This window comes from Mastigoproctus giganteus, chromosome 8 (genome assembly GCF_048544385.1).
Source record: "Mastigoproctus giganteus isolate SK-2022 chromosome 8, ASM4854438v1, whole genome shotgun sequence".
In the NCBI taxonomy this organism is placed as follows: domain Eukaryota; kingdom Metazoa; phylum Arthropoda; class Arachnida; order Uropygi; family Thelyphonidae; genus Mastigoproctus; species Mastigoproctus giganteus.
Genome location: NC_143582.1, coordinates 190543682 through 190568958, shown reverse-complemented (window position 1 = coordinate 190568958; position 25277 = coordinate 190543682). Strand labels below are relative to the sequence as shown.

The 25277-nt window shown below is 35.3% G+C and overlaps 1 protein-coding gene across 4 annotated transcripts in view; it reads right to left on the bottom strand.

Moving 5' to 3' along the window:
* Window positions 1-25277, bottom strand: part of LOC150082102 (ufm1-specific protease 2-like) — a 116679-nt gene that overhangs the window by 40067 nt on the left and 51335 nt on the right. For all 4 annotated transcript variants that reach the window (XM_090379980.1, XM_090379981.1, XM_090379983.1 and 1 more), the window contains exons 7-9: window positions 23605-23704; window positions 13987-14130; window positions 714-892 (exon numbers count right to left, since the gene is read on the bottom strand). In XM_090379980.1, the coding sequence (XP_090236106.1) occupies window positions 714-892; window positions 13987-14130; window positions 23605-23704 (423 nt within the window). The remainder of the gene's footprint in view (window positions 1-713; window positions 893-13986; window positions 14131-23604; window positions 23705-25277) is intronic.

Below are 25277 nucleotides of genomic sequence, written 5' to 3'. Positions count from 1 at the left end.
ATATTTACCATAAAACAAATTGTCTACATAAGAATACCAACATTGAAATGTAGGGAAACATGCAAACCTATGTTTGCACATTGTCCTACATTGCAGAGTTGGTATTATTATATAGGCTAACATTTTATGGTAGATGTAGCTGGTGTTATTCCAATTGTTTGTTTGTTTGTTATTTGGTTTTTAGGAGCATTAGCAACTAAGCCCATATTGCTCCGGGGATATGCGGTGGTCATTCCCTGACCTTTCCGCATCCTACATATTTGGTGGTTCATGGGCTCAAACTCCGGTCTAATCAAGAAGCGTGTGCTACGCACTGCTGCTCCTGGCTACAGAGGCGCCTATTCCAAATTGTATATACAAATAAATTTAGACTTGAAAACATATTTTCTTATTTATGTTATATCATTTAAAATGATCAATTTAAGCCCAGATCTAAACAGCATCAACCTGCTTTGAAGTCTGTCATGTTTTCTGACTTAAAATTTGTCTGTGGCCAATATTAAGAACCACTGTACTAGCTCAGAGAATCCATAAGAGGGAACTGAAATGTAACTGATTATAGTATGTCTGCTTATTAAAGAAATCTATTAACTACATAAAAAAAAAAAAAAATCCACCTGACAATTGAAGTTATTTATTTTCTCATCTATAAAATTATCTATATTCAAATGTCAATTGCTATATATATTATCTACCACATATATTACTTTTACCTGTTGGATTTCTTTATGGCTTGGAATTGGTTTATCAGTATAACCCTGAAAGCGAAACCATGAGATGATAGTTTGAAGGGATCGATAGGCACAACCCCATCCATCATCATTGAAGTGATCTTGCATGTAGTGATGGTATGTATATACACCATCTACAGTTGAAACAACACCATTCTGTACTGAAAATAAAAATTTTATACAGAGTTATCATTATTAACTTGCAATTATCAGAATAATATGTGATACAGCAGAATTACAAATTAATTCTAATGTATCACAAAATTTAATATCAAGTATATCTAAACTTATGCATATAACAAAATCCCACTAGTAGCAATGGAATCTACACTAGAAGAGAAATTAATTTTATAATTAACTTATTATAGCCTGGAAATTACTTAACACTGTCCCAAAACATTATTCCTTTATTTCAAAGTTTACAACTTTCACAAACTTCAAATGCAATGATAAACATCATTAACACTATTTCTTCAAGCAAAAAATAATCACACATGTAAGATAACCCTTGAATTTAATATTCGCTGAAATAAAAGTTCCCCAATATCCTTTCACTATTTTGTCCCTTAATTTTTCCCAAAACACAAGTTTATAATAAATATGCAGTGTATTTTAAGGCTTTCACATTAATATCACTTATCAGCTCATATACTGGTTCCATTTTATAACTTGTCAGGGTATGCACATTTGATTCAACTCATCTTTGAAGTTAAATTTTCAATATTCAGCTGAATTTTAATATCAGATGGTTGAAGTTACAACTGAAGCTGTTAAAAAATACTGTAACTGCCTGTGCAATTATATGACGCTTTCCTATGAGAACAGACAAAATACTAAATGTCAAATAATGTGAATGTTTGTTATATGTTTCTCCTGGCATTCTCATGATACACAGAGTAATAATCCAAAGTTAACTACAGGTGAAATATTCATTTTAATTGCAAAACTGAATGTGCCATTTTAAACAGTAATTAAATACTATAATAGTAACATAAACTATAAACGTTTAATGAACTATACCAAATCATGGTTCTATGCACATATATAATACCAACATGACCAAATTAAGATAACCCTATGTGTGGGGGAAGGTGAGAGAGAGAGAAATCAGGTTGAATGTTAAAAACTAAGACATTTACCAGGACTAAATATCTCAGCTTACTCTTGGTAGAACTAGAATTGTCCTCCTTAATATGACAATTCTGGTCACTCTAATCAAAGTGGCAAGAATTATGAACGTTCCACAATCATATCAATTAATCGAAACTATTATCATTGGGAATTGTTACTTTAATATTTAAAATGGTGGCAAACCTATTACAGAAAAGTGTTATAGCTCTCTTAAAAATATAACAACTTTATAATGTTGCATGTAATGAAAACTAACTTAATAGCGGAAACATGTGCTTTGACAAAATTTGATACCTTTCACTTTTTTAGGGGGACATACACAATTTACACAGTGTTATTTCTGAATTAAATTGAGATAAAGATAATTACTACTCTTTCATTGCTGCCAACTTCCAACTTTCAAAAAGGTGGAGATAAGGTAATGAAATGAAAGCAGGAGGAATTTCTTTGCCAAAACGGACAAAAAAAACAGGGTTTTTTTTTTTTTAAATTAGGAGTTTGTCACAAAAAAAAAAAAAAAAAAAAAATACAAGAGGAAAACAAGCAAGTGTTAGATAAAAGTGGGAGGTTTCTGTAGAGTCCACAATGCACCAAAATTTAAATTTCAATGACATGTATATTTTATATTAAAATATAAATACAGGACTTTTCACCAGTATGCTTTCAAGCATTAGCTTACCGAGGATTTTTCTCTGTGGATTTCTGTTAGACATCAACTGATTTTCATTGCTCCATGAAAGATACTGTTGCAAACTTTTCTCTCTACAGAAAATTTGAGTCAGAACTTTGTTTATAACACTGTCCCTGCTGTCTAGACTTGGTTGTCAAGAGCATTTTGAAAGCTTCAACAGAAAAGATCTGAATTCAGTTTTTTTGTTTTGCCTGGTTAAATATATTCTCTGACTCAGCACTGCTATGAGGAATTATTAAAATAGCAAGAATGAATTGGAATAATTTGTTTTATTTCGTGTCTCCTTGTGTAACTGTCAGTTCCCCAACCAAAAACCACTGTACATCAATTCTTTCTTCTTTCATAATAATGTCTGGTAAGTTCTCAAAATGAAACTGACAGAACTGATGTACAAAACGTCTACTGCTTCTAATATAATTTGGAAATGATGCGACATGATGATTATCCATGGATTAATTTTGAAATTAAACCTTTACCACAGAATAATACAAAGTTAGTTTATTAATTAACTGCTTCTGAGCTAATTCCTAAACTTATTTCAAAGGTGAAGATTCAGGATCCTTGCCAGATACCATAATCAGACCATATAGGGCTGTTAGCAATGCCTCAAATCTTGGCTTATAATAGAGCAGTCTTAAAACAGTCTCAGTGAAACATACATGGTTCAACAATTTGTTTTCTTCCAAATCATGAACTGGATTTTGATATGAGTCAGCACCACTCACTAATGATCATCTGTTGTATTTTTCAATTTAGTAATTCTGAAGGGTGCTCATATGGCTTTTCTCACCACTTCTAACCTCTTAATTAAACAAAATTGCCAAAGGATGCCACTGTTCTACCCATCTAAGTACAAAGTTATTGAAAGACAGCAAACATGTACATATATACTTGCTTCAAAACATTTCTTACTTCAGTTGTATACAACTAAAATCGTTTAATTCTATCTTTCCTTTTATCACTTCTTTCTAGCTGGTAGTAAATATCTACCAAATATTCCACTTTCACAAGAAGGCATGCAGATTAACAGGATAAGACAGCCCATTACCACTAAGTGCTCAATTCCCCTCTTTTAATATGCTTGTCACTCCAGTTTTTGGGCCTATTATAACATGTGCATTATGAACACTAAGTGGCAGACATGTTTTACAAGGAATCCTGCATGCTTTCAGATTGTTTAGAAGAAGATGCCCAACATTGTACCCTACAGAGTCATCTTACAATGCAGGCACTGAGACCAAGCTGCTTTTGATCTTACAATTTTTTATTATTATCATAAAAAATTGTAAATTGTATTACTAAAAATTGTATTATATTACAGTAATACCCCGAAGTTACGCGATAGGTGGGTCCGACGAAAATCGCGTAAGTCGAATTCGCGTAAGTCGGGGTACAACTTTGCATATAAATACATATAAATTTTGCTTAATTGGGACCAAGGACTAACAAAAACACTAGTTTAGAAGAAAAATATTAATAAAATTGCAGTTCTTTATACATATTAATACAAAATATGTATTAAAAAAACAAATGACTTACGTTAAAAAGTTATTTCGATGTCGATGGCTTCATAAAATCTAACAAATTCGTCTGACGACACAGCGCGTTCCTTTTTTTCACGCAGAATTTCTTCGTAGCAAGCTAATAATTTTTTTATTCCTTGCTTTGTAGCTATAACGCGTTCTTCGTTGGAGTCTATGTTTTCTAAAATTTTTAAGCCCTTTAACAATTGAGATCTTTTCAATTTTCAACCTGTCAAGTTTGCAATTGTCATGTGCTTTTCGCCGTTGCTTCATTTAGGCCTGTAGCACGTGCAATATCACATGGTCTTTCATTTCGCTCAAAGCGTTTCACAATTTCATATTTTTTCTCTATCGACAGAGGCGGACTGGCCATAAGCCTTACCGGGGAAACCCCGGTGGGCCAGTGTGATTTTGGCCATAAACCATAGTATGAGGCCACTACAAATTTTCCCGGGTAAGAATTTTTGATCCAGTCCGCCTCTGTTTATCCATAATTGCTTTTCTTTTTCTCTCTGAATCTGCAGTGTCTTCACCAGGACGCTTCCTTTTCACACCTTTTAATTTTACTAATTTTTAGGGAATAAAGCACAATTACAAAACGAGGAGCACGCTTGATACGCATAAACAAAGCTGCGCGCTTGCAACAACTGAATAAACAACACCATAAAGGCAGAGATACACTGTTAACACCTCACATTTCTAGGGGTTACTACCATAAAACAATAAAAATCCAGTTGCGTTTCTGCAAGTGAAATCTGTTATAAACGGGTAGTAAACTCCATCTAATTGCATTTGCGATTATACCGATAGCTGGAATTGTGTTGGTTTTTATGTTATTATGGTGAAATGTGTTTCCCCTTCACTGATATAAAAAACATAAAAGCAGCAAAGTTGAATTTTGTTCATCTTTCGCTCTCAATCTCCGCCGTCGCACCGTATATCGATAACATATGAAAAACGACCTTGAAGATAGTGGGCGGCAGCGTTGCCAAACGAAAAAATCAAGAACCGCGTAACTCCGAGTTCGCGTAAGTCGGGGTAGCGTAAGTCGGGGTATTATTGTATTACAAAGGTCAGCACAATGGGATATAGCTTGCTTGCAATCAGTTTGATTACTACCATCTGTAAAAACTGAAAATGGCCCATTTTTCAAGTCATCACTACTGCTTCTTTATCTATCTGTGCAAATTAACTAACAATGGCTGTTGTTTTTCTTCTTCTGCAACCACATTTTTTCCCTTATTTCATTATCGGGATATACATTTCTGACCAACACCTGCATGACTAGCACAACTCAGGAAGATGCAGATTAACATTCAGCATGTATGACATCACTGTCATTATGAAATGTTATACCAAATTTTTGCATTTCTTTCTACACACTATTCTTATGCTCATTTGTTTTCAAATGCCTGATTACATCACACTTCCCCTTTAAAACTGAAAAATCACACCTACATACAACACAAAACAAACAATTTACGATTTTCAAATTTTACAATATTTGGAAAATCTTGAGAATGTGTCTTCTGAAACTATATTAATATAGTAGTATTTTTTTGGCTCCTTACTGAAAGACTTTGTTAATTAGCTTTGCATCATACATGTAGAATAAAATGATCGTGCACTACAGAGAACAAAACTGTTATTCCCTGTTTCTATTTTACAGTACAGACTAGAACATCTAATGACCGATTCACTAATAAAAATAAGATTAAATTTATTAAGTTATTTAAAAACTTCCAATTTCAGAGTAGTTTTACTAATTTTTTTTGTAAAAAGAAAAAGACAACTCTGTCATCAACTAGATTACAAGCAGTCAAATTGATTAAAATGATAAATTCTCCATTGTCACTCTGGAGAGTTGGCAACTATGCTCTTTGAACATATTGTTTACCATTATTTATACAGAGAAATCTGAATTTTTTTTTTTTTTTTTTTTCAATATTAGAAATTAATTATACAACATTTAAGAAACTCTCAAGAAAATGTCATCATATTCCTTTATAGACCGCAGTGTGGAATTATTTATGGTACGAGAATAGGTAAAAATTTAATTCGACAGAAAAATTCTACACTCACTTAAATAGTTAATAAAATTTGATATAAACAGGTTACAATACACATCTAACAATATACTCACATTTCCACTAAAAATGTGCTATACCTGATAAACTCAAGAAGTCTCATTTATAAATCCCTTAGCACAATTATGAAAGACTCTTTGGATTTGGGGAAGTCCCTATGGGCAGATGCATGAATGTATCTCAAATTCACAAGGGGAAGGAATCAAAATGTGATGTGAGTAATTACAGACCCGTTACTATAACATTTGTTCCAGGGAAAATAATAGAATCACTGCTTAAAGAAGAATTGCAAAATCAACTAAACAGGAAAGCAGTTATACTGCAGTTACACTATAAGAACAAGTCACAATATAGGGACGATCATGTCTGACTAATCTGATTGGGTACTATGATGCAGTAACAAAGGAATTGAGTGCAGAAAATAATTTTCATATCATATACTCAGATTTCAGAAAAGCTTTTGATACTGTTCCACATAAAAAACTACTGTATAAACTGGAGCAGTATTGCTTATGGATAAAGGGATGGTTGAGTGGGAGAAGAAAGAATGGTTATTAATGAACACTACTTTTTGTGGAAAAATGTTATTAGTGGGGGTACCCCATGTTTCAATGCTTTATTAATTATACTGATGAAAGAATATGAGGCTTAATGTCTAGGTTTGTAGATGTTACAAAGGCTGGCAGGGTGGTTAATGACAGTTATCAAAATAAACTACTGCAACAAAAACTAGAAAAATTAGACAGACAGGCTCAGAAATTACAGTTGAAGTTTAACAATGACAAATGCAAGGTAATGCATATGGGTACCAGTAATTCCAGACCAGCATTAGTAAAGGCATATTCAAGTCACAAAGGAGGTTGGGCAGGCAAAGGCAGATTACTAGAAATCTTTGGAAAAGGGTGCAAATAAAAACAGCAAGAGTTCTTTACTTATGTAAACTCTAGAAGGAAAGGGATGAATTAGATTGGACCACTTAACATAGATGGGTTGACTATTGACGATCCTGCTCAGGTAGCTGATAAACTGAATGAGTATTTTGCATCTACATTCAAACATGAGGAGTTATTCAATGAGGGGAGTGCCAAAAGTTTATCAAACTCTAACAGGGAGCTAAGTGATTTTGTAATAACTGAGAGCAAAGTGGAGGAGAAATTGTTGAAGTTAAACATAAAAAAGCAGATGGGATCTATCCAGTTATATTAAAGGAGGCAGCAAAGAAAGTAAGCAAACCCTTAGCCATAATTATGAGAGCTTCCTTGGACTGGAGATGTGCAAATGTATCACCAATTCACAAAGTGGGTTCAAAAGGCGACAGAAGTAACTATAGACCTGTTAGTTTAACTTGTGTTCGGGAAAAAATAATGGAATCACTGGTTAAAGAAGCATTACGGGATCATCTAGACAAGACTGCAGTAATAGTTAAGACACAGCACGGGTTTGTTAAAGGGAGGTCTTGTCTGACCAATTTTATTGGATATTATGATGTGGTCACAAAGGAACTGAATGCAAAAAATAATTTTGATATCATATACTTGGATTTCAGGAAAGCTTTTGATACTGTTGCACATGGAAGACTGCTGTACAAACTGGAGTGATATGGCATTAAGGGTAGAAGACAGAGAGTGGTAATCAATGGACACTGCTCTTCGTGGACAAATGTTATTAGTGGAGTTCCCCAGGTGTTGGGTCCATTGTTGTTTTGTATATTTATCGCCGACCGGGCTAGCCAAGTGGGTAAAGTACCTGCCCAGCAACCCAAAGGTCGCGGGTTCGATTCCCGCCTCGGGCTTGGATCAAAGTACTGCAAAAACCTTGGGAGGTGCAATATGGCCACAGAAGCCGATGCGCCAACAACTACCAAATCAAAATCAATCAAATTTGTATATTTATCAATCATACTGATGAAGGTATATCAGGTTTAATGTCCAAGTTTGCAGATGATACAAAGGTTAGCAGAGTTCTTAATGACAGTAAAGACAGTATGCTACTCCAACGGGATCTAGATAAGTTACGCAAATGAGAAGTGGCAACTGAAGTTTAACATTGACAAATGCAAAGTACTGCATATGGGTAGCAATAACCGAAGAGAAATGTACCAACTGTGTGTTACTACACTCAGGGAAGTGGAAAGTGAAAAAGACTTGGAGGTAATTGTGCAGTCGAATATGAAGTTCACTGAGCAGTGCAGATGGGCTGCCAGGGCAGGTCATGGAGTCTTCTCAATGATATATAGGAATTTTGCTAGCAGGGACAAGGAGGTGATTATCCCATTATACAACGCAATGGTCAGGCCACACCTAGAGTACTGGTCTGGAGGCCTCATTTTAGGAAGGATGTAGAATTGCTAGAACAAGTACAAAGAAGGGCAACAAGGCCTTATAAACCTCAATCAGATCATCTTGCAGTGCCTGGAGAATAGGCACCAGCAAGATGATCTGATTGAGGTTTATAAGGCCTTGAAAGGCTTGAGCAAGCTGAATGCTGATGGGATTCTTCCTCTTGCTCACATTAAGAACCTGAGGAGACACATTCAAATTGAGGAAAGACAGTTGTAGAACAGATATGCAGAAATTTGCCTTTAGCCAGCGGGTAGTTGATTGGAGGAACAGATTTCCATCTTTTGTTGTGGAAGTGGTTAGCTAAAAATAAATTTAAGGCTGAGCTGGACAGGCATTTGGAATGAATGGAGGGGTGAAATGGAAGGGCGTTTTTTTTTTTTTTTTTTTGCGATGCTGCATAAGCTTGTTTTCTTGCATCATATGCCTCTACTAAAGCTAATGCTAATATGATGCAAGAAAGCAAGCTTATACAGCATGAGCCAAAAAAAAATAAAAAACCCCCTTCTCATTTCACCCATCCACTCACTCCAAATGTTTGTCTAGTTCTGCCTTGAATCTATTTAAGCTATCAACTTCTACAACGACAGATGAAAGTTTGTTCCAGCAATCAACCATCTGCAGGCTAAAGGCTAACTTCTGCACATCTATCCTACACCTGTCTTTCCTCAATTTGAATTTTGCCCTCTCAGGCGATTATTCTGAGCAAGAGGAAGAATCCCATCAGCATTGAGCATGCTCAAACCATTCAAGGCTTTATACACCTCAATCAGATCACCTCTCAGGTGCCTAGTCTCCAGATGCTGTAATTTGCAAAACTTAAGCCTTTCTTTGTAAGAGCAACCCTTTGTTCCATTCACTAATCTTGTTGCCCTTCTCTGTACTCGTTCCAGCAGCTCTACATCCTTCTTGAAATGAGGCCTCCAGACCTGTATACAGTACTCAAGGTGTGGCCTGACCATTGCCTTATACAAGGGTATAGACACCTCCTTATCCCTGCTAGAAAAATTCCTGTATATCATTAACAAGAAACCATGAGCTACTCTTGCAGACCATCTGCACTGCTCAGAAAACTTCATATCTGACTGCACACAGTTGATACATTATTTGTATCAACTGTGTATTATTTGTATCAAGTTGATACACAGTAACAACTATGTATCAAATTGATACACAGTTGTTACTTCTTCCCATATGCAGTACTTTACATTTCCCAATGTTAAACTTCAGTTGCCATCTCTCAGCCAATTTACTCAACTTTTCTAGATCCTTTTGCAGCAGGTACTGTCATTAGCATCATTATCAAACCTTCCGACCTTTCTATCGTCTGCAAACTGAGACATTATATACCTTCATCAATATCATTAATAAATACAGAAAACAACAATGGACCCAAAACTGAACCCTGGGGGACTCCACTAATAACATTAGTCCAGGAAGAGCAGTGTCCATTGATTACCACTCTCCGTCTTCTCCCAATCAACCATCCCTTTATCCATAGTAGTAATTTGCCTCCAATGCCACACTGCTCCAACCTGTGCAGCAGTCTGCCATGTGCAACAGTATCAAAAGCCTTTCTAAGATCCAAATATATGATATCAAAATTATTATTTGCATCCAGTTCCTTTGTAACCACATCATAGTATCCAATCAAATTGGTCAGACAAGCCCCTGAACAAACCCATGCTGTGTCCGAGCTGTAACTGAAGTGTTGTTTAGATGATCCTGCAGTGCTTCTTTAACCAAATTTCCCTAGAACAGAAGTTAAACTAACAGGTCTGTAATTACTTGTGCCTTTGATCCTCCTTTGTGAACTGGGATCATATTTGCACATCTTCATTCCAGAGGTACCTCCCCTGAGTCCAAGGAAGCTCTCATAATTATGGCTAAGGGTCTGCTTACTTCCTTTGCTGCCTCCTTTAATATAACTGGATAGATTTCATCCACCCCAGATGCCTTTCTTATGTTTATCTTCAACAATTTCTGCTCCATTTGCTCTCAGTTATTACAAATTCATCTAGCTCACTGCCTGAGTTTAATTCAACTCTGGCATACCCCTCCCTGAATAACTTCTCATGTGTAAATGTAGATGCAAAATACTCATTTAGCTACCTGAGCAGGATCATCAATAGTTGAACCACCGATATCAAGTGGACCAATCTGATTCATCCCCTTTCTTCTAGAATTTACATAAGTAAAGAACTGTATGCTGTTTTTCTTTGCATCCTTTGCCAAAGATTTCTCGTAATCTGCCTTTACCTGCCTAACCTCCTTTGTGAATTGGTTACAGACCAGCTCATATCTATCATAAGGGTTCTGTGTCACTTGTTAATTTATATGTATCCCATGCATGCATTTTTCTTCTCTGACACATGTCTCATTAGTTCATCTGACATCCATTTAGGCCTAAACCATGAACAATATACCTTAGTTGGTACGAAAAGCCTAGTAGCTTCCAAGATTAATTCTTTTAATGCTTCCCATTTTGAATTTGCTGTTGGCAACATCATCAGTTGGTCCCACCGTATAGAATTTAAATACTGTCTCAGACCACCCTAGTCACCTTTACGAAAGCAAAAACCCTTTCCTTTGATGGTAGTTACCCCTTTGAGTAAATCCCACTTCAGCACACTGTGATCACTGCCACCTAATGGTTCCTTTATCTCAAATTCTTAATGCATGAAGAATCACTACTGATAATCAGATCAAGAGTATTACTCCCTCTAGTTGCCTCCCAAACATGCTGTAGAAACAATCATCCAATAAATCCACAAAAGCCTTGCTAGTGTGTGAGTGACCAACCCACAATTTCCAGTCAATATCTGAGAAATTAAAATCTTCCATTATAAGACACTCTGATTTACTGGCCCACTATTTCTCTGTACAGTTGTTTATTATACTCATCAGAGTCATTAGGCCTATAACACACTCCTACTCTCAATTTTGCTTTCCCAGTGCTTATGTCACACTAAACTGAATCAATATTGCTCTGTCCACCTATGTCGACTGGCTGTACTTCTTTGGATTTTATGTGTTTCTTAACTAATAGCATTACCCCTCCTCAATTCCTATCCTGTCTATCCTTCTCATACACATTGTGCTCCCCAAATTGCATTTCTGCATTCCTTATATCTGTGACACCAAGTCTCTGTTATCAGAACAATATCAGCCTTTGATGTTTTTACCAACATCTCAAATTCATCAAATTTATTTACCAAAATCCTAGCATTGGTGTACAGGCAAGTATACATGCACCTGTTCCTATTCTTAGCTAACTTAACACAGCCCATGTATTTACTTGTTCCGCAATGACTCCCAGCAGTCTCTGAAATCCCCTGCACCTTGTTTTCCAGGCTGCTGCTCATTCCAATAGAAGCAGTGCAAGAATCACTTTCACCTCTGCCAGCAGCTACTGTTAATCTATTAGTCCGTGTATTCCCCCAAGCTAGCAGTTTTCCGACCCACCTAACACTGCCTCAATAGCATCAGCAAATATTCTTGCACTCTTTCTATTTAAGTGTATCCCATCCCTGTAGAAACAGTCTCTCCTGTTAACAAGCACAGATCATGCTCAGAAAAATTCTACCCCTTGAGCCTTGCACATTCTCTCTACAGAGCCAAATTGATCGACAATGCTCTCATCATACTCCTTCCTAGCATGTCTGGGCAGAATTGCAGATTCTTTCAAATTCAACCCTAACTCACAGCTTTTTTTCACATTGATCTGTACTTGTTAAGTAATTCCGCTGGTCTCCTACTCTTAATATCATTGGTGCCAAAGTGTACAAAGATATCACCTTTTGTGCCCCTAAAATATGATATCTGCTCAACAAAGTCATCAACCTTTGCCTCTGGCAGACATACCCTGGTCCTGTTTCACCTATCCTTTTTGCACAATATATTCCCCGTTTCTTTGATAATAGAGCCACTGACAAGAACTATTTCCTGTGGGACCGGTGCATTTGCCTTGGGGGTTGTCATTGTGTTGCACAACATTCAAATGCAAGCTCTGACATTGATGTGGGCAACTGAGAGCTTGATGGGCCCCTCAATTTAAATCCTTCAAGGGCATCTACCCTGTCCTTCAAGCTCTCATATAGGCCCATAACAACGCTGAGTTGGCACCTGATTTCCTCACACTCCTTACATCGCGCGCGCGCACACACACGCGCACACACACACGCACGCGCACGCACACACACACGCACGCGCACACACACACACACACACACACACACACACACACACACACACACACACACACACACACACACACACACACAAAGACATTCCCTTTGACAATATCATGTCCCGTTCCTGATTGCTCCACAAACATCAAACAAGCAGTACATTTCAAAAGGCTGTGATTCAGAGGACAACCACTCCCCTGAGCCACAGCACTTCCATTAGTTTGAGCCTTTTGCTTTGCTGCTCTGGTCCGAGTGATGATTTCTATTCAAGTTCAATAAAATTCCAATACAAAAACATAACCCTAAACTTATATCCCAATGCAGTTATAATAGTATATATATTTCAGTATCGAGTATTATCTCCTGAGTTACGTTATTAACATACCAACTGTGTAGTACTACACTCAGAATAGAAGAAAATGAAAAAGAACTAAGGGTAACTGTGCAGTCATATAAGAAATTCTCTAAGCAGTGCAGACAGGTGCAAGGACAGCTCATGGGGTTTTGTCAATGATATACAAGAACTTTTTTAACAAGGATAAGAAGGTGATTATCCCATTGTACAAGGCAATGGTTAGGCCACATCTCGAGTATTGCATACAGGTCAGGAGGTCTCATTTTAGGAAGGATATAGATCAGTTGGAACAAGTGCAGAGAGATTGGTGAATGAAACAAAAGAGTGATCTTACCAATAAAGGCTTCAGTTCTGAAAATTGCAGAGTCTGGTGACTACATACCACACCTCATAGGTGACTAGGCATGTGTGAGGTGTGGTATGTATTTAGGGCTTTGAATGGCTCAAGTAAACTAAATGCTGATAGCATTCTATCTTCTGCTCAGACTACACACACAAGGGGACATTAATTCAAATTGAGGAAAGCTCATTGCAGGATAGACGCACATAGATTTGCCTTCAGCCAGTGGGTGGTTGAATGTTGGAACAATCTTTCATATGTTATTGTGGAAGTGGATAATTTGAATAAATTCAAAAAAGAACTAGAAAATTTATTATTGGAGGGGATGAACAGGTGGGGTGGGAAGTTTTTTATTTTTTTGGCTGATACTTTATAAGCTTGCATCCGTCCATCATTTGCCACTACTAATACTAATAATGAAGATAAAATTAATTAAGGCTTCATATTACACGATTCATATTATGCAAAGTGAAAGTTATAATACATCTTGTCAGGTCATTTGACTCACCATAAACCACATTATCTTTTTACTCATTAAGTAATAAAATTAATGTCTAACATCAGAAAAATAAATGTCTTAATTTTTCTGATGTTATTACCTCCAGACGGTTGCAGTCCAATATGTGGAGTTTTTAGATAAGTTTCTGTTACTTCATCTGGAAATAAGAACTGATTAGTCCTTCGCAGAAGTGGCCTATCCATTGGCAATAGTAAGTGATGGTGTAGTTCTTTTCTTTGAAGCTCTGTAAGTAAATGTTGAATAAGCTTTAAATTTTCACTTTCTATTATTACAATTTTCACAAAATAAATGGGCAGGAGATTACAAACTCTTATCATAGCTCAAATACTAAAAAAATTAATATTAACACTGATTAAAAACTATGGAATTTTGATCCCACCCTGAAAATCCTCACACACTGTACACAACCAACAATAACTAAACTTATGTATAAAATAAAGCATATATAGCTGCAGTGGAACCATGCCCATTAAGATGTGGTTCCACTTAAGTTCTGTAGTGGATAGAAATAATGAAATTTCCCATAATTACAATGTATTTTCAAAAAAGCAGACACCCTCCCCATACTCTTTACAAAGTTATAATGGAGCCTGATAATGAAAATAAAGACAGAAATTAAATATTTCTACATTTCTCACTATCTGAGTGTTTCTGGTCATATCATTAGGATGTGTGTGTGTGGAATCTTTATTGTATAGTTACCACAGTATATAAAATATACAATATCCTATCACAGCTATACAGCTAGGGGTTTTACAAATTATAAACATTATGTTCTACCCATTTTATGATGAACATAACATTGACTATTATTATGGATAACTTATAATACAAAATAATACAGATATCTATTATATGAAAAGTATGGTTTTCAGAAACAACTATATACAATTACAGTGAACAACAGAGAGAGAGACGATTTTGCATGTATGCAGGTTCAAATTAACACACTGATTGCCGAGTCACTTCCAACAAAGCAAATTCCAAACTTGCAGTTGAAGCATCATTTAGAATAAAAACTGAATTGAACATGGCACAATTATGGAAAAAATCACAATTTCTACAAGGATAGCCCTCCTATATTTTTCTCTCCTCCACAAAGTTTTTCAGATCAGCATCCAGGCCTTGCAGAATCTGTCTGCAATATGGAGACAATCCAGATTTGACATAAGGAATGACAAGGTCCTTGGGGTTTGAAAAGGGATCCTCCAGTGGCATTAATCCCAGATGTTTGGGAAGCTAATGTGGCCTGTCGTCATCTTTTCTGTGGTGCACAGTCTTTTCATATAATGCTGCAATGCTATCATTCTGGTCGTGCCCAGCTCCTTAGCTGGAGATTACAATCTATTATTTCCAAAACAAAATCAGTTAGTTCTTTATTACTACAGGGTGGATCTGTTTATTGGATTACCTGCCTGGATTATGGAGTATACTATATATATGTGAAATTGGAATGAGATTGCAATGCTATATAGCATGCACCTCGGAGGATGAAGAGGCTATCCACCCGGCTAATTTTGAATGCCTGCTGTTGAAGAGCATTATTCGATGGAAAAGCATGTAAATCTCAACCCACGTTCCCATATTAAGATCCTAGACCACATGCAAAATTAACACCTTTGATCATGGTTGCAAGTCCAAATATGAATCACAATGGGGGGGAGGACCTGCATATACCCCTATTAAGGATGAAGTTATTCTTCAGTTCTATGAGGTTGGAGACCTGCTTATTAATGACCAATGCATGTTGTTCTGTTTCCCCAGAGCCTGTCTAATATGCATTTAGTACAGTTATGTTTTTTGTCACGTGCCATTTTATAACATTTTTCTAGTATATAAAAACCTCTATGGTTGATGAAGAGGCACATCACCTCTTGAAAGCTTCTAATGTCTACTATATTATATTATCACTTTTACTTTACATTATATGTTTAATCACTTTTTATACTGTTTATACTTTTAATTTTGTATTTTAATCATTAGTTTTATTTCTATATTTTGTTAGTGGAAACAGGATTTGTTCATTTTATGCTTATCCCAGCTGCATAAGGCCTTTTTACAATATACAGATTGTATTTGTAACTGAGATAATCTTCCATGATGTTATGTTATGCAAAATAAATAAACAGCATGCAAAAATATGCATTAGTAAAAATGAAAGATATTACTAGTGAATACCCTTGCAGAAATGGGAAATACCCAGATTAGAGAATGTGCTTTCTTCTTGGCTAAACACTTAGAAAATTTCTTGCCACAAATGCCACAATTAGAGTTACCTCCACAAAGGACATATTTCACGAATATTTTTTTAGCATCCTGAAAGAATTTTATAGACTCTGGGTGGTGGTATCAAAGTTATAAAGGAAAAGAAAAAAATGCAGTCGAAATCAGCTACAATGACCAACCATATTTAACAATGAAATTTCAAGGCTTAACTGAAACCTACATATATATATATTCAATGGAAAAGTCGCAGTTATGACAACTTCACTTATAATAAATTTGGTTATAATAACCATATTCTATCTCATTAAGGTACATATCATTTACTACTGCATACAATGGAGTTCTGTAAATACTTGTATTTCTCACCCCACAAGATGCAAGACCATTCCCATGAATTCACTTTTGTGTCACTGATACAAATGCAAACCTATATCATCCATAAAATGTTCATAAAACCATTCCTTTTAATAAGTCAGCATTTCATCTAAGCTCTGGTAATCACAGTCGCCCATTATGGTAATAAGTTGCAAATGCCTGCCAATATTCTCTCCTTATAACGTTAGAACATTCTTCAGTTAGTCAGCACATGCCAACAATAATAAACTAACATTACAAAATACAAAAACAACCGTCACTTTTTTTTGCCTTATCAGTTGTTTATATCCATTGTTCACTCTGTTTTCATATCTGATAAAAGTTCTGATACAAGAAGTGAGTTTCTTGTAACTTAGTTTTTCATAAAGTTTTTATGCTCAAAATTCAATTTATGTGTAGCAGTGGCTTCAAGGCAAAGAGTGGTTAATGTAGATGAAAAGGCTTCAATTATTCCAAGATTATAAACAACTGCCATTACTGACTCACCTAACCGACTGTCTAACTATACTCACATCAACTCATAAAAATCTCCATAAACATTCATCAAATCTTGAAGCTCAATGGACACAATGTTCTCTGCATTCAGGAGCTCAATAGCACATTGCTGCATCATATGCATATCAATGTCATCCTCGTCTATTTTCACATACCACAGCCCTGCCACCTGGTGTTCAGTATTGGCACTTGCAGGACATTGATGGCAGTGTTTAAATTTTCATCTAACACCAATTCCATTTTGTATACATCACATGAGTGGGAAAAAACAAATTTGGAGGCATTAGTTTCAAACCGGTCCTCAGGTTCAATTTTTTTTTTTTTTTTTCTGTACTGTTAAACAAATTATACAAAAGCAAAAGTAATATGAATGATTCATTAATATTATTCAGTTCCATCTCTTAAATGTACAGGTGACAGTTACAACACTCAGCACTGAACATGCAATAAAAACACAAAATCAAGTAGGCAATACCCAAATACAGAACATTTAATATATGAATAAATTTTTACATGCACTAACACAAGCAGATTTATGAAAAATTTCATTTTCATCAGAAATAATTTGTTTTGTTCGCTACTCCATTTGTTACTGCATCACAATCAATATTTTGCAAAAAAAATTGGTATTAACCCCCCCTCACTCCTAAAAAAGCATGCAGGTATCATTTATATAATACCAGGTAATAAATGTGCCTCCAAGTCAGTTTACTACCATTTTTTAATATTTAATTAGCAGCAATTTAAACTAATTTGAATACCAAATCTTTGATTTGGTATTCAAAGGAAAAATTTCAGCTAAAGTCATGTTACAATATAATATAGTATTATACTATTCCACCAAATACATCAAAAACAAAATGTAACAAAGCTTAATATAATTCTAAATTTGTTAACTTTGGAGATCAGTCGCATTTGCAAATTCTTGAATGAAGGTTATGATATATTTATAAAGAAATAATTGTTCAAATTCTAAAATACATTTTTTTTTTCACAGTAACTTAACATATTCAGAAAAGATAACAAAAATAAAGTTTTCCTCTGAACAGACATTATGTTTATTAGCTTGTTATAGTCAGCTACTAACACATTGACGAGCAGGATGAAGATTTCAATGCAAAGTAACAAAAATTCTTACCAAGGTGTACTTTGAAGTAAATACAGTAACGAATGTAAACAATGTTTAGAATTAACCTTTCCAGGGTGAGTTTCCTGAATATGTCTGTGCCCTCAGAAATGAGTTTTCAATTTCAGTTTCAGATGTTTCATAAAAATTAAAACTTCATAAATAAATTTTAATTTTTGTACGAATTTTTAATTTAAAATTTTTCCTATTTTGACTTGGTTGCCAATATCAAATTCAAATAATTTCAAAAATCAAATCAAGGTGTTTTAAAATCAGAATTTTGCTTCCCACACAGCCAAAATCGAATAACGGTGGCTGACAAGCACAATTTCCTTCTCCAATTTTAACAGACAGTGGTAACCTGGCAGGTACCCTCCTAAAATAATCCCATATTAGTAGTTAATCAACAATTAAACTGAAATTTTTCTACTTAACTGAAATATGTAGAGCTGTTGGAATGAGTACAGAGAAGGGCAACAAGATTTAGTGAATAGAACAAAGGGTTGCTCTTACGAAGAAAGGCTTAAGTTTTGCAAATTACAGTGTCTGGAAACTAGGCACCTGCGAGGTGATCTGATTGAGGTGTATAAAGCCTTGAATGGTTTGAGCATGCTCAATGCTGATGGGATTCTTCCTCTTGCTCAGAATAATCGCCTGGGAGGGCATAAATTCAAATTGAGGAAAGACAGTTGTAGGGACAGATGGGCGGAAGTTTGCCTTTAGCCAGCGGGTGGCTGATTGTTGGAACAAACTTCCATCTGTCATTGTAGAAGTTGACAGCTTAAATAGATTCAAGGCAGAACTAGACAAACATTTGGAGTGAGTGGATGGGTGCAATGAGAAAGGTTTTTTCTGTTTTTTTTTTTTTTTTTTGGCTGATGCTACATAAGCTTGCTTTCTTGCATCATGTGCCTTTACTAATGCTATACTTAAATTTTTTACTGCAATAACTCCAGATTTTTTTTTAGCAGTTTGTACAGAGTAACTGAGTGTGAGAACCTGCCAGGTGCTGCACTAAGTTTTTGTAACTCTAATGGTGAATCAAAGCAATGGTAAGGCATCTCAAAGTTGATGATGCTATGAGGCTTCAAATTACACAGAGTAATGTTTATTTACAGTTTATTTGCTTTTCTTTTCCCACTAGTTATACAAACATCTATAGTCTCACACAAGTCATTTTTTAAGATTTGTTATTGTTTTCACATAAATAAAGATGGGATTATCAAACATGATGTTCACTAAAGAAGTCTACTCTGTGGGAAGCAAGATATGTTTCAAATTTGGCATACTGTGACATGTGTTGTTGTTTTGTTGTTGTTTGGTTTTTAGGAGCATTAGCAACTAAGGCTATATTGCTCCAGGATACGTGGTGGTCAGTCCCTGACCTTTCCGCATCCTCCGTATTTTGTGGTGACGGGCTCGAACCCGGTCTAATCAAGAAGCGTGTGCTACGCACTGCTGCTCCTTCCCACCTGGCTACGGAGGCGCTCTGTGACATGTGTCAAATTTGAAATAAATTTTGAAAAAATCTGAAAAATGTAAGTGAATATTAGTATCTAATATACTATCTTTCACTTCTATTTGTTCACTAACCTTTAAACTTGTGCATTGAACATATTTCTTAATTTTTAAAAGTATCTGTATACATAATAAGCAAAAATAAGTGTAATGCACAAATTTAAAGGTTTGCATACTTATCAGACTTTTAAAACTGAAAAACGGGAGATGCTAATTGATTTCCATTTATATTTTTTGCATAAAACTTTTTTTTTTTTAAATAAAAGGTGTAACTTCAGTTCATTTCTTAAATATTTAATTTTTTAAATAAAAATGAAAAACTTACATAAAATAATATTTCAATTCATTAAGAAAAAATGAAATATTGATATTATCAAAGCAGAATTAAAAAAAAAAGAAAAGAAAAAAAATCTAAAACCTTTTCCAGAAATAAAAAAGAAATTGCACCTGTCAGTGTTTCTATTATATTTTCCAAAATTTTGGGTGCTACTATCACTGCTTAAAATCTATTTCTGTATTGCCACCTTTTACAAAATATGTTTACAATTACTTAGGAACACAGATAAGAGATGGAAGATTTGCAGAATACTTTGAAGCATTTTTATTTTAAATGTATTGGAAACTACCTTAAAAATCATACAACTATATTGAGTGCGTGTATGCATGCACACATACATATACTTCTTGCAACCCACACATGAAAAACATTTAGATATTGTACAGGGTGGCCATAATTAAAGTATCCCTATTCAGAGCTCTCTGTAGCTCTAAGTAATAAGTGGAATGCCACCAATATTAGTACGTAAACTATTCAAGGCATGGGGAGAAGGATCCCGTGAAAAATAAAATTCATTCCAAAATCTGCCGATAGGGGATAATATGGTACTGTGCAAGAGGAAAGACATGACAAAGTTCCGACAAATAAATAACTAAAACAAACCTTAATGAAATTACAAATTTTTATTTGTGCTCTTTGCAAAAAAACAGAAAGAAACTGAATTGCATTAAAGTTTTAAATCCAAATTACAAAATAAGACACCTAAGAGAGCAGAAAAGTTGCATAAATCTGAGTTAATTTAATTTTCCCAACAGCAGAGAGCTATAAAGGTACAATGCGAACATTGCAAATGTATTCTGTAGTTTACTGCTAACAATGCGCTGCTTGATTGTGCTTTCATTGCAAAGTTCATTTATGTTAATGGATGCAATGCAGCAGCTGCTCTGCATGAATTTAGACGCTGTAAGAACTTATGTCAAGGTCCTTTATCAGCTGCGGCAGTTAGAAGGAAGTCAGAGGAATTTGCAATGGCTATCGTCAACCGATCCATGGATCAGCTGCTGGAACTAGTAGCAGTGCACGGGGAGTAGCGAGGCAATTGGATGTCCCACATTCCACTGGGTGGGAAATTCTTCGGAAACTAATCCACTATTATCCATACAAGATCAGTCACTAGCAACAGCAGCTGCAAAGAGATGATTCTGAAAAACGAATGATATTTTGCTCTAACATTTTTGGCCAGAATGGAAGTGGACGATGCCTAGCCATGGAACTCATCTGAGTCTCATCTCTTGGGGAGATGAGACCCATTTTTATCTCGATGGGACTATCAACACTCAAAACTGCCGACTATGGGCTTCAGAAGCACCACATGGTATTCGGCAAATCCCATTGCACTTGCCGAAAATCACCGTCTGGTGTGGTACGACTTCAAATTTCATCCTAGGGCCATACTTTTTCAAGGAATTGTAGCCAGCAGGAGCAGCCACCTGTTCTGTTACAGCACAAAGATATCATCACATGCTGAGCAGTTTCATTATTCCTCAACTGCAGCAAAGAGGATGCCAGGATGAGACAATTTTTATGCAAGACGGGGCTCCTTCTCATGTTGCATGACCAGTACAGCAGCTTCTCTGGCATCACTTTACTGCATAAAGAGTCATCAGTCATTTGTTTCCCATTGCATAGCCACCACGTTTGCCTGACCTTACACCGTGTGATTTTTGGCTGTGGGGTCACCTGAAGACCAATGTCTATCGAGGAAGTGTCCCCAACCTGGCTTAAAGTGTCTTAAAGGACAACTTAAAGTTGCATGTGTGGAACATTACTCCAGAGATGTTGCATTCTGCAATCGAGCACACTGTGCATCAAATGCAATTTCTGGTCTGAACAATGGTAATCACATCGAAAACCAACTCCACCAGAGCAGCGACATCATCGACCATCGGGAGTAAACTGTGAGTGAGTCTGGAGCTGTGAAACCATTTCCTCTGGGAGTTTAGTTCAGTTTCTTTCTTTTTTTTTGCAGAGTACAAATAAAAATTTGTAATTTCATTAAGGTTTGTCTTAGTTATTTATTTGTCGGAACTTTGTCATGTCTTTCCTCTTGTACAGCGCCATATTATCCCCTATCAGCAGATTTTAGAACTAATTTTTTTTTTCATGGGATCCTTCCCATGAATAAAAAATAAGAGAGCTCTGAATAGGAATACTTTAATTATAGCCACCATGTATATACACATATGAACTCAGGAAAAAGTTAAGCCGAGTTTAAAATGGACCAGAGTGTACCAGAATGCCATTCCAGTCTATCACAAGCATTGGTAATGTCATGTATACACTTGATTATTAAAAAAAAGATCTTTATTTACAATCATTCTATTTCATAAAACTTTCCATTTTCAACCCTTGGAATTAAGGCATGTTTGTGTTCTTCAATCAATTTATAATATGGGGAAATGTACAAGGTTCAGCAAAACTGGCAACTCATTGATAATTAGCAATAGGGAAACAGGAATGTTTTGGTTTTTGGATGAAGCATTAGGCTGACAGTGCATTTCAACTGTCCATTTGTAAACAACACAGACATTTCATCATTAATTTGCATTTGATGACAGGAAAAATAAATATCAAGTTAATTCATAAAAACATTATACTGTTTATCTTAGGCAGCTTTTTTCACATGCATGATTATCATAAGTAGGATTTTTTTTTTTTTTTTTATGAAAATCCCAAACACGAAAGGTATCAAAACCTATAGTACTTAGTACCGTGCATGGGTTGAAGGAGAAGTATGGGGGGGAGGGGGATGTTCATAACTTGAGGAGTGATCTAGTATTTTATCATCTCTTGTGCATTTTCAGTTTGCATAGCTTTGTTATGCTTATAATAATTAATTTATCATTTGTGGCCATTCACATGAGCAGGGATTGCATGATCAACACAAGTGGCAAAATTTACTTTTGTAATAATAAAACTTTCAGCAATAAAAAGACACATTTATAAATTTACACACAGGTATATATAACCCCAAGTATGGTCCTGTTACTAATTATAATTAATTTAACATATAGATAAAGTTGATTATGTAAAGAAATTTAAAAAAACTTTTAATATTCGCAGATTTTAATTACATGAACCATACAATATGATAGTGTGAGTTTGACTACTGTCTGGTTTGTGAAATTGACATTACGTTAATTTATCACTTGACAAGTAAGGAAAACATGGGTATTTTCATCTCATTATGTGATTCAAGAAGTTTCTGCATGATTGCTCTTCCACACTATTTTTTAGTATGCCACCAAGCCCCCACCACCACCACCACCACCTGGCACCTAGATCTTGAAGAAATTTATCCTGGTTCAACATTAAATATAATAGTTTTTCCACACACTGTAGTGTATGGAAATTATTATATTAGACATTAAAAATAAAATCAATTATTTCTCCTCCGAAATATACTGTATGCAATTAAACCAACCCCAAAAATTTCACACAATTGTTTTATCAAAGCAATTGTTTGAAACTTTTTGGGACTGGGTTCAGATTTACCCATTTCCCTAAAGTAACTAGGAAAATGGGTGCTGTGGATAATGAACTGCCAGATGCAATTTTATATCTAATGCAAAAAAAAACTAATATTAGAACATATAAAAGAAGTTTAAGTCACTAAATACCTAATTTTTTATCGTCTATTCCAAAAGGATAAACAACTGTCAATGGAAATGCACAGTTCTTTGGCCAAAAGTGATATGGTACTGGAGTACAAATAGAATCCTGTAATAAAAATAATTTAATGAAACAAATATTTAATAATACAAAAGATTATTGCTCACTCAAAATAATCTTACATCATCCTCCATTTTAAAAATCAGTAGTTTGCATTTCAGGAAAGACTAGCAATAGAGCTATAGATAATAACATTTAAACATTGGGCGTAATCTTTGTAATCTCTTTTGATGATCTTTGTCCTCCAACAATATTTTTTCTTTATCATTGTAAGGAGAGGTCTGCCAATGGCAAACTATTTTCACATTAATTGCCTGAAACTATTATTCAGTTTCATTTCAAATGCCACATTAAGAAAATGTGTACAGGCTGCAACCAAAATGTTATAATGGCAATGGAAGTAAATGATTTAAAATTGTAAAATAGCAATATAGTTAACTGACAATAAGTAATTCTTAGAAATTAATAATTTAAAATACTCCAGCTACAAGGTAGTTCTGCCTTTTAATTATATAATAAAGGTATATACTGTTAACGTTTAAATAAAGAGAGAATGGAAATGAAGGCCAGTAAATAAGTGATAATTGTGCATAGCAATAGAAAAGTTTTAAAATGGTTACTTTTATAGTGGCAAATGCATTCATGCCTTAAGCAAATCAACAAAATGTTCTTAAGCAAATCAACAAAATCAACAATCTATTCATGCCAATGCAGCAAAACACTACATCACCCTAGAGCATGGGTCATTGAAAAATACCATATTATCAATCAATCTGTTCATGCCAATGCAGCAAAACACTACAACACCCTAGAGCATGGGTGGCGAACCCATGGCACGCATACAAATTTTTTGGGCAGGCAGAATTCAGAGCATCCCAAAAAAAATTTCAAACTTCATGCAATGATTTGTTTGAAGTTGGAGTGAAACTGTGAAACGAAATTAAGAAAAAAATTCATATATTTCACACATTTATTCAGAACATAAGTTACTGGTAAAGTTATGTGAGATGTATTATCCACATTTAGTATTTAGCGTAGCCTCCATTGTCAATTACAGTTTGTATGTGGTGTGCAGATTATTCTTCATTAATTCCTATAAATTCTCGTAAATATTTTAATTGTTATTTGCCCTTTACAGATTGTTTAGAATGCAGCTCAACTAGGAAAGAAACAAAAATTCAAATGAAGAGGGGAGTATCAGAGTGAAAGGTTTGCTTTGATTAAGAAGAATAATAAGGCATTATGCATTTTGTGTTCTGAAACACGAGGGTAGTTTTTGAAAATATTTAGCCAATTTTGGCACACAATTTAGCTAATTTTGTGTTCTGAGCACGCGAGAGTAGTTTTTTTACAAGATTTAACCAATTTTGGCATGCTTTTTTGTTTGTTTTTGGTTTTTAGGAGCATTAGCAACTAAGGCCATATTGCTCCGGAATATGCGGTGGTCATTCCCTGACCGTTCTGCATCCTCCGTATTTGGTGGTGACGGGCTCGAACCCCGGTCTAATCAAGAAGCATGTGCTATGCACTGCTGCTGCTTCTTCCCACCTGGCTACGGAGGCGCCTTTTTGGCATGCACCCTTAAAAAGGTTTGCCACCTCTGCCTTAGAGCAATGTTGTT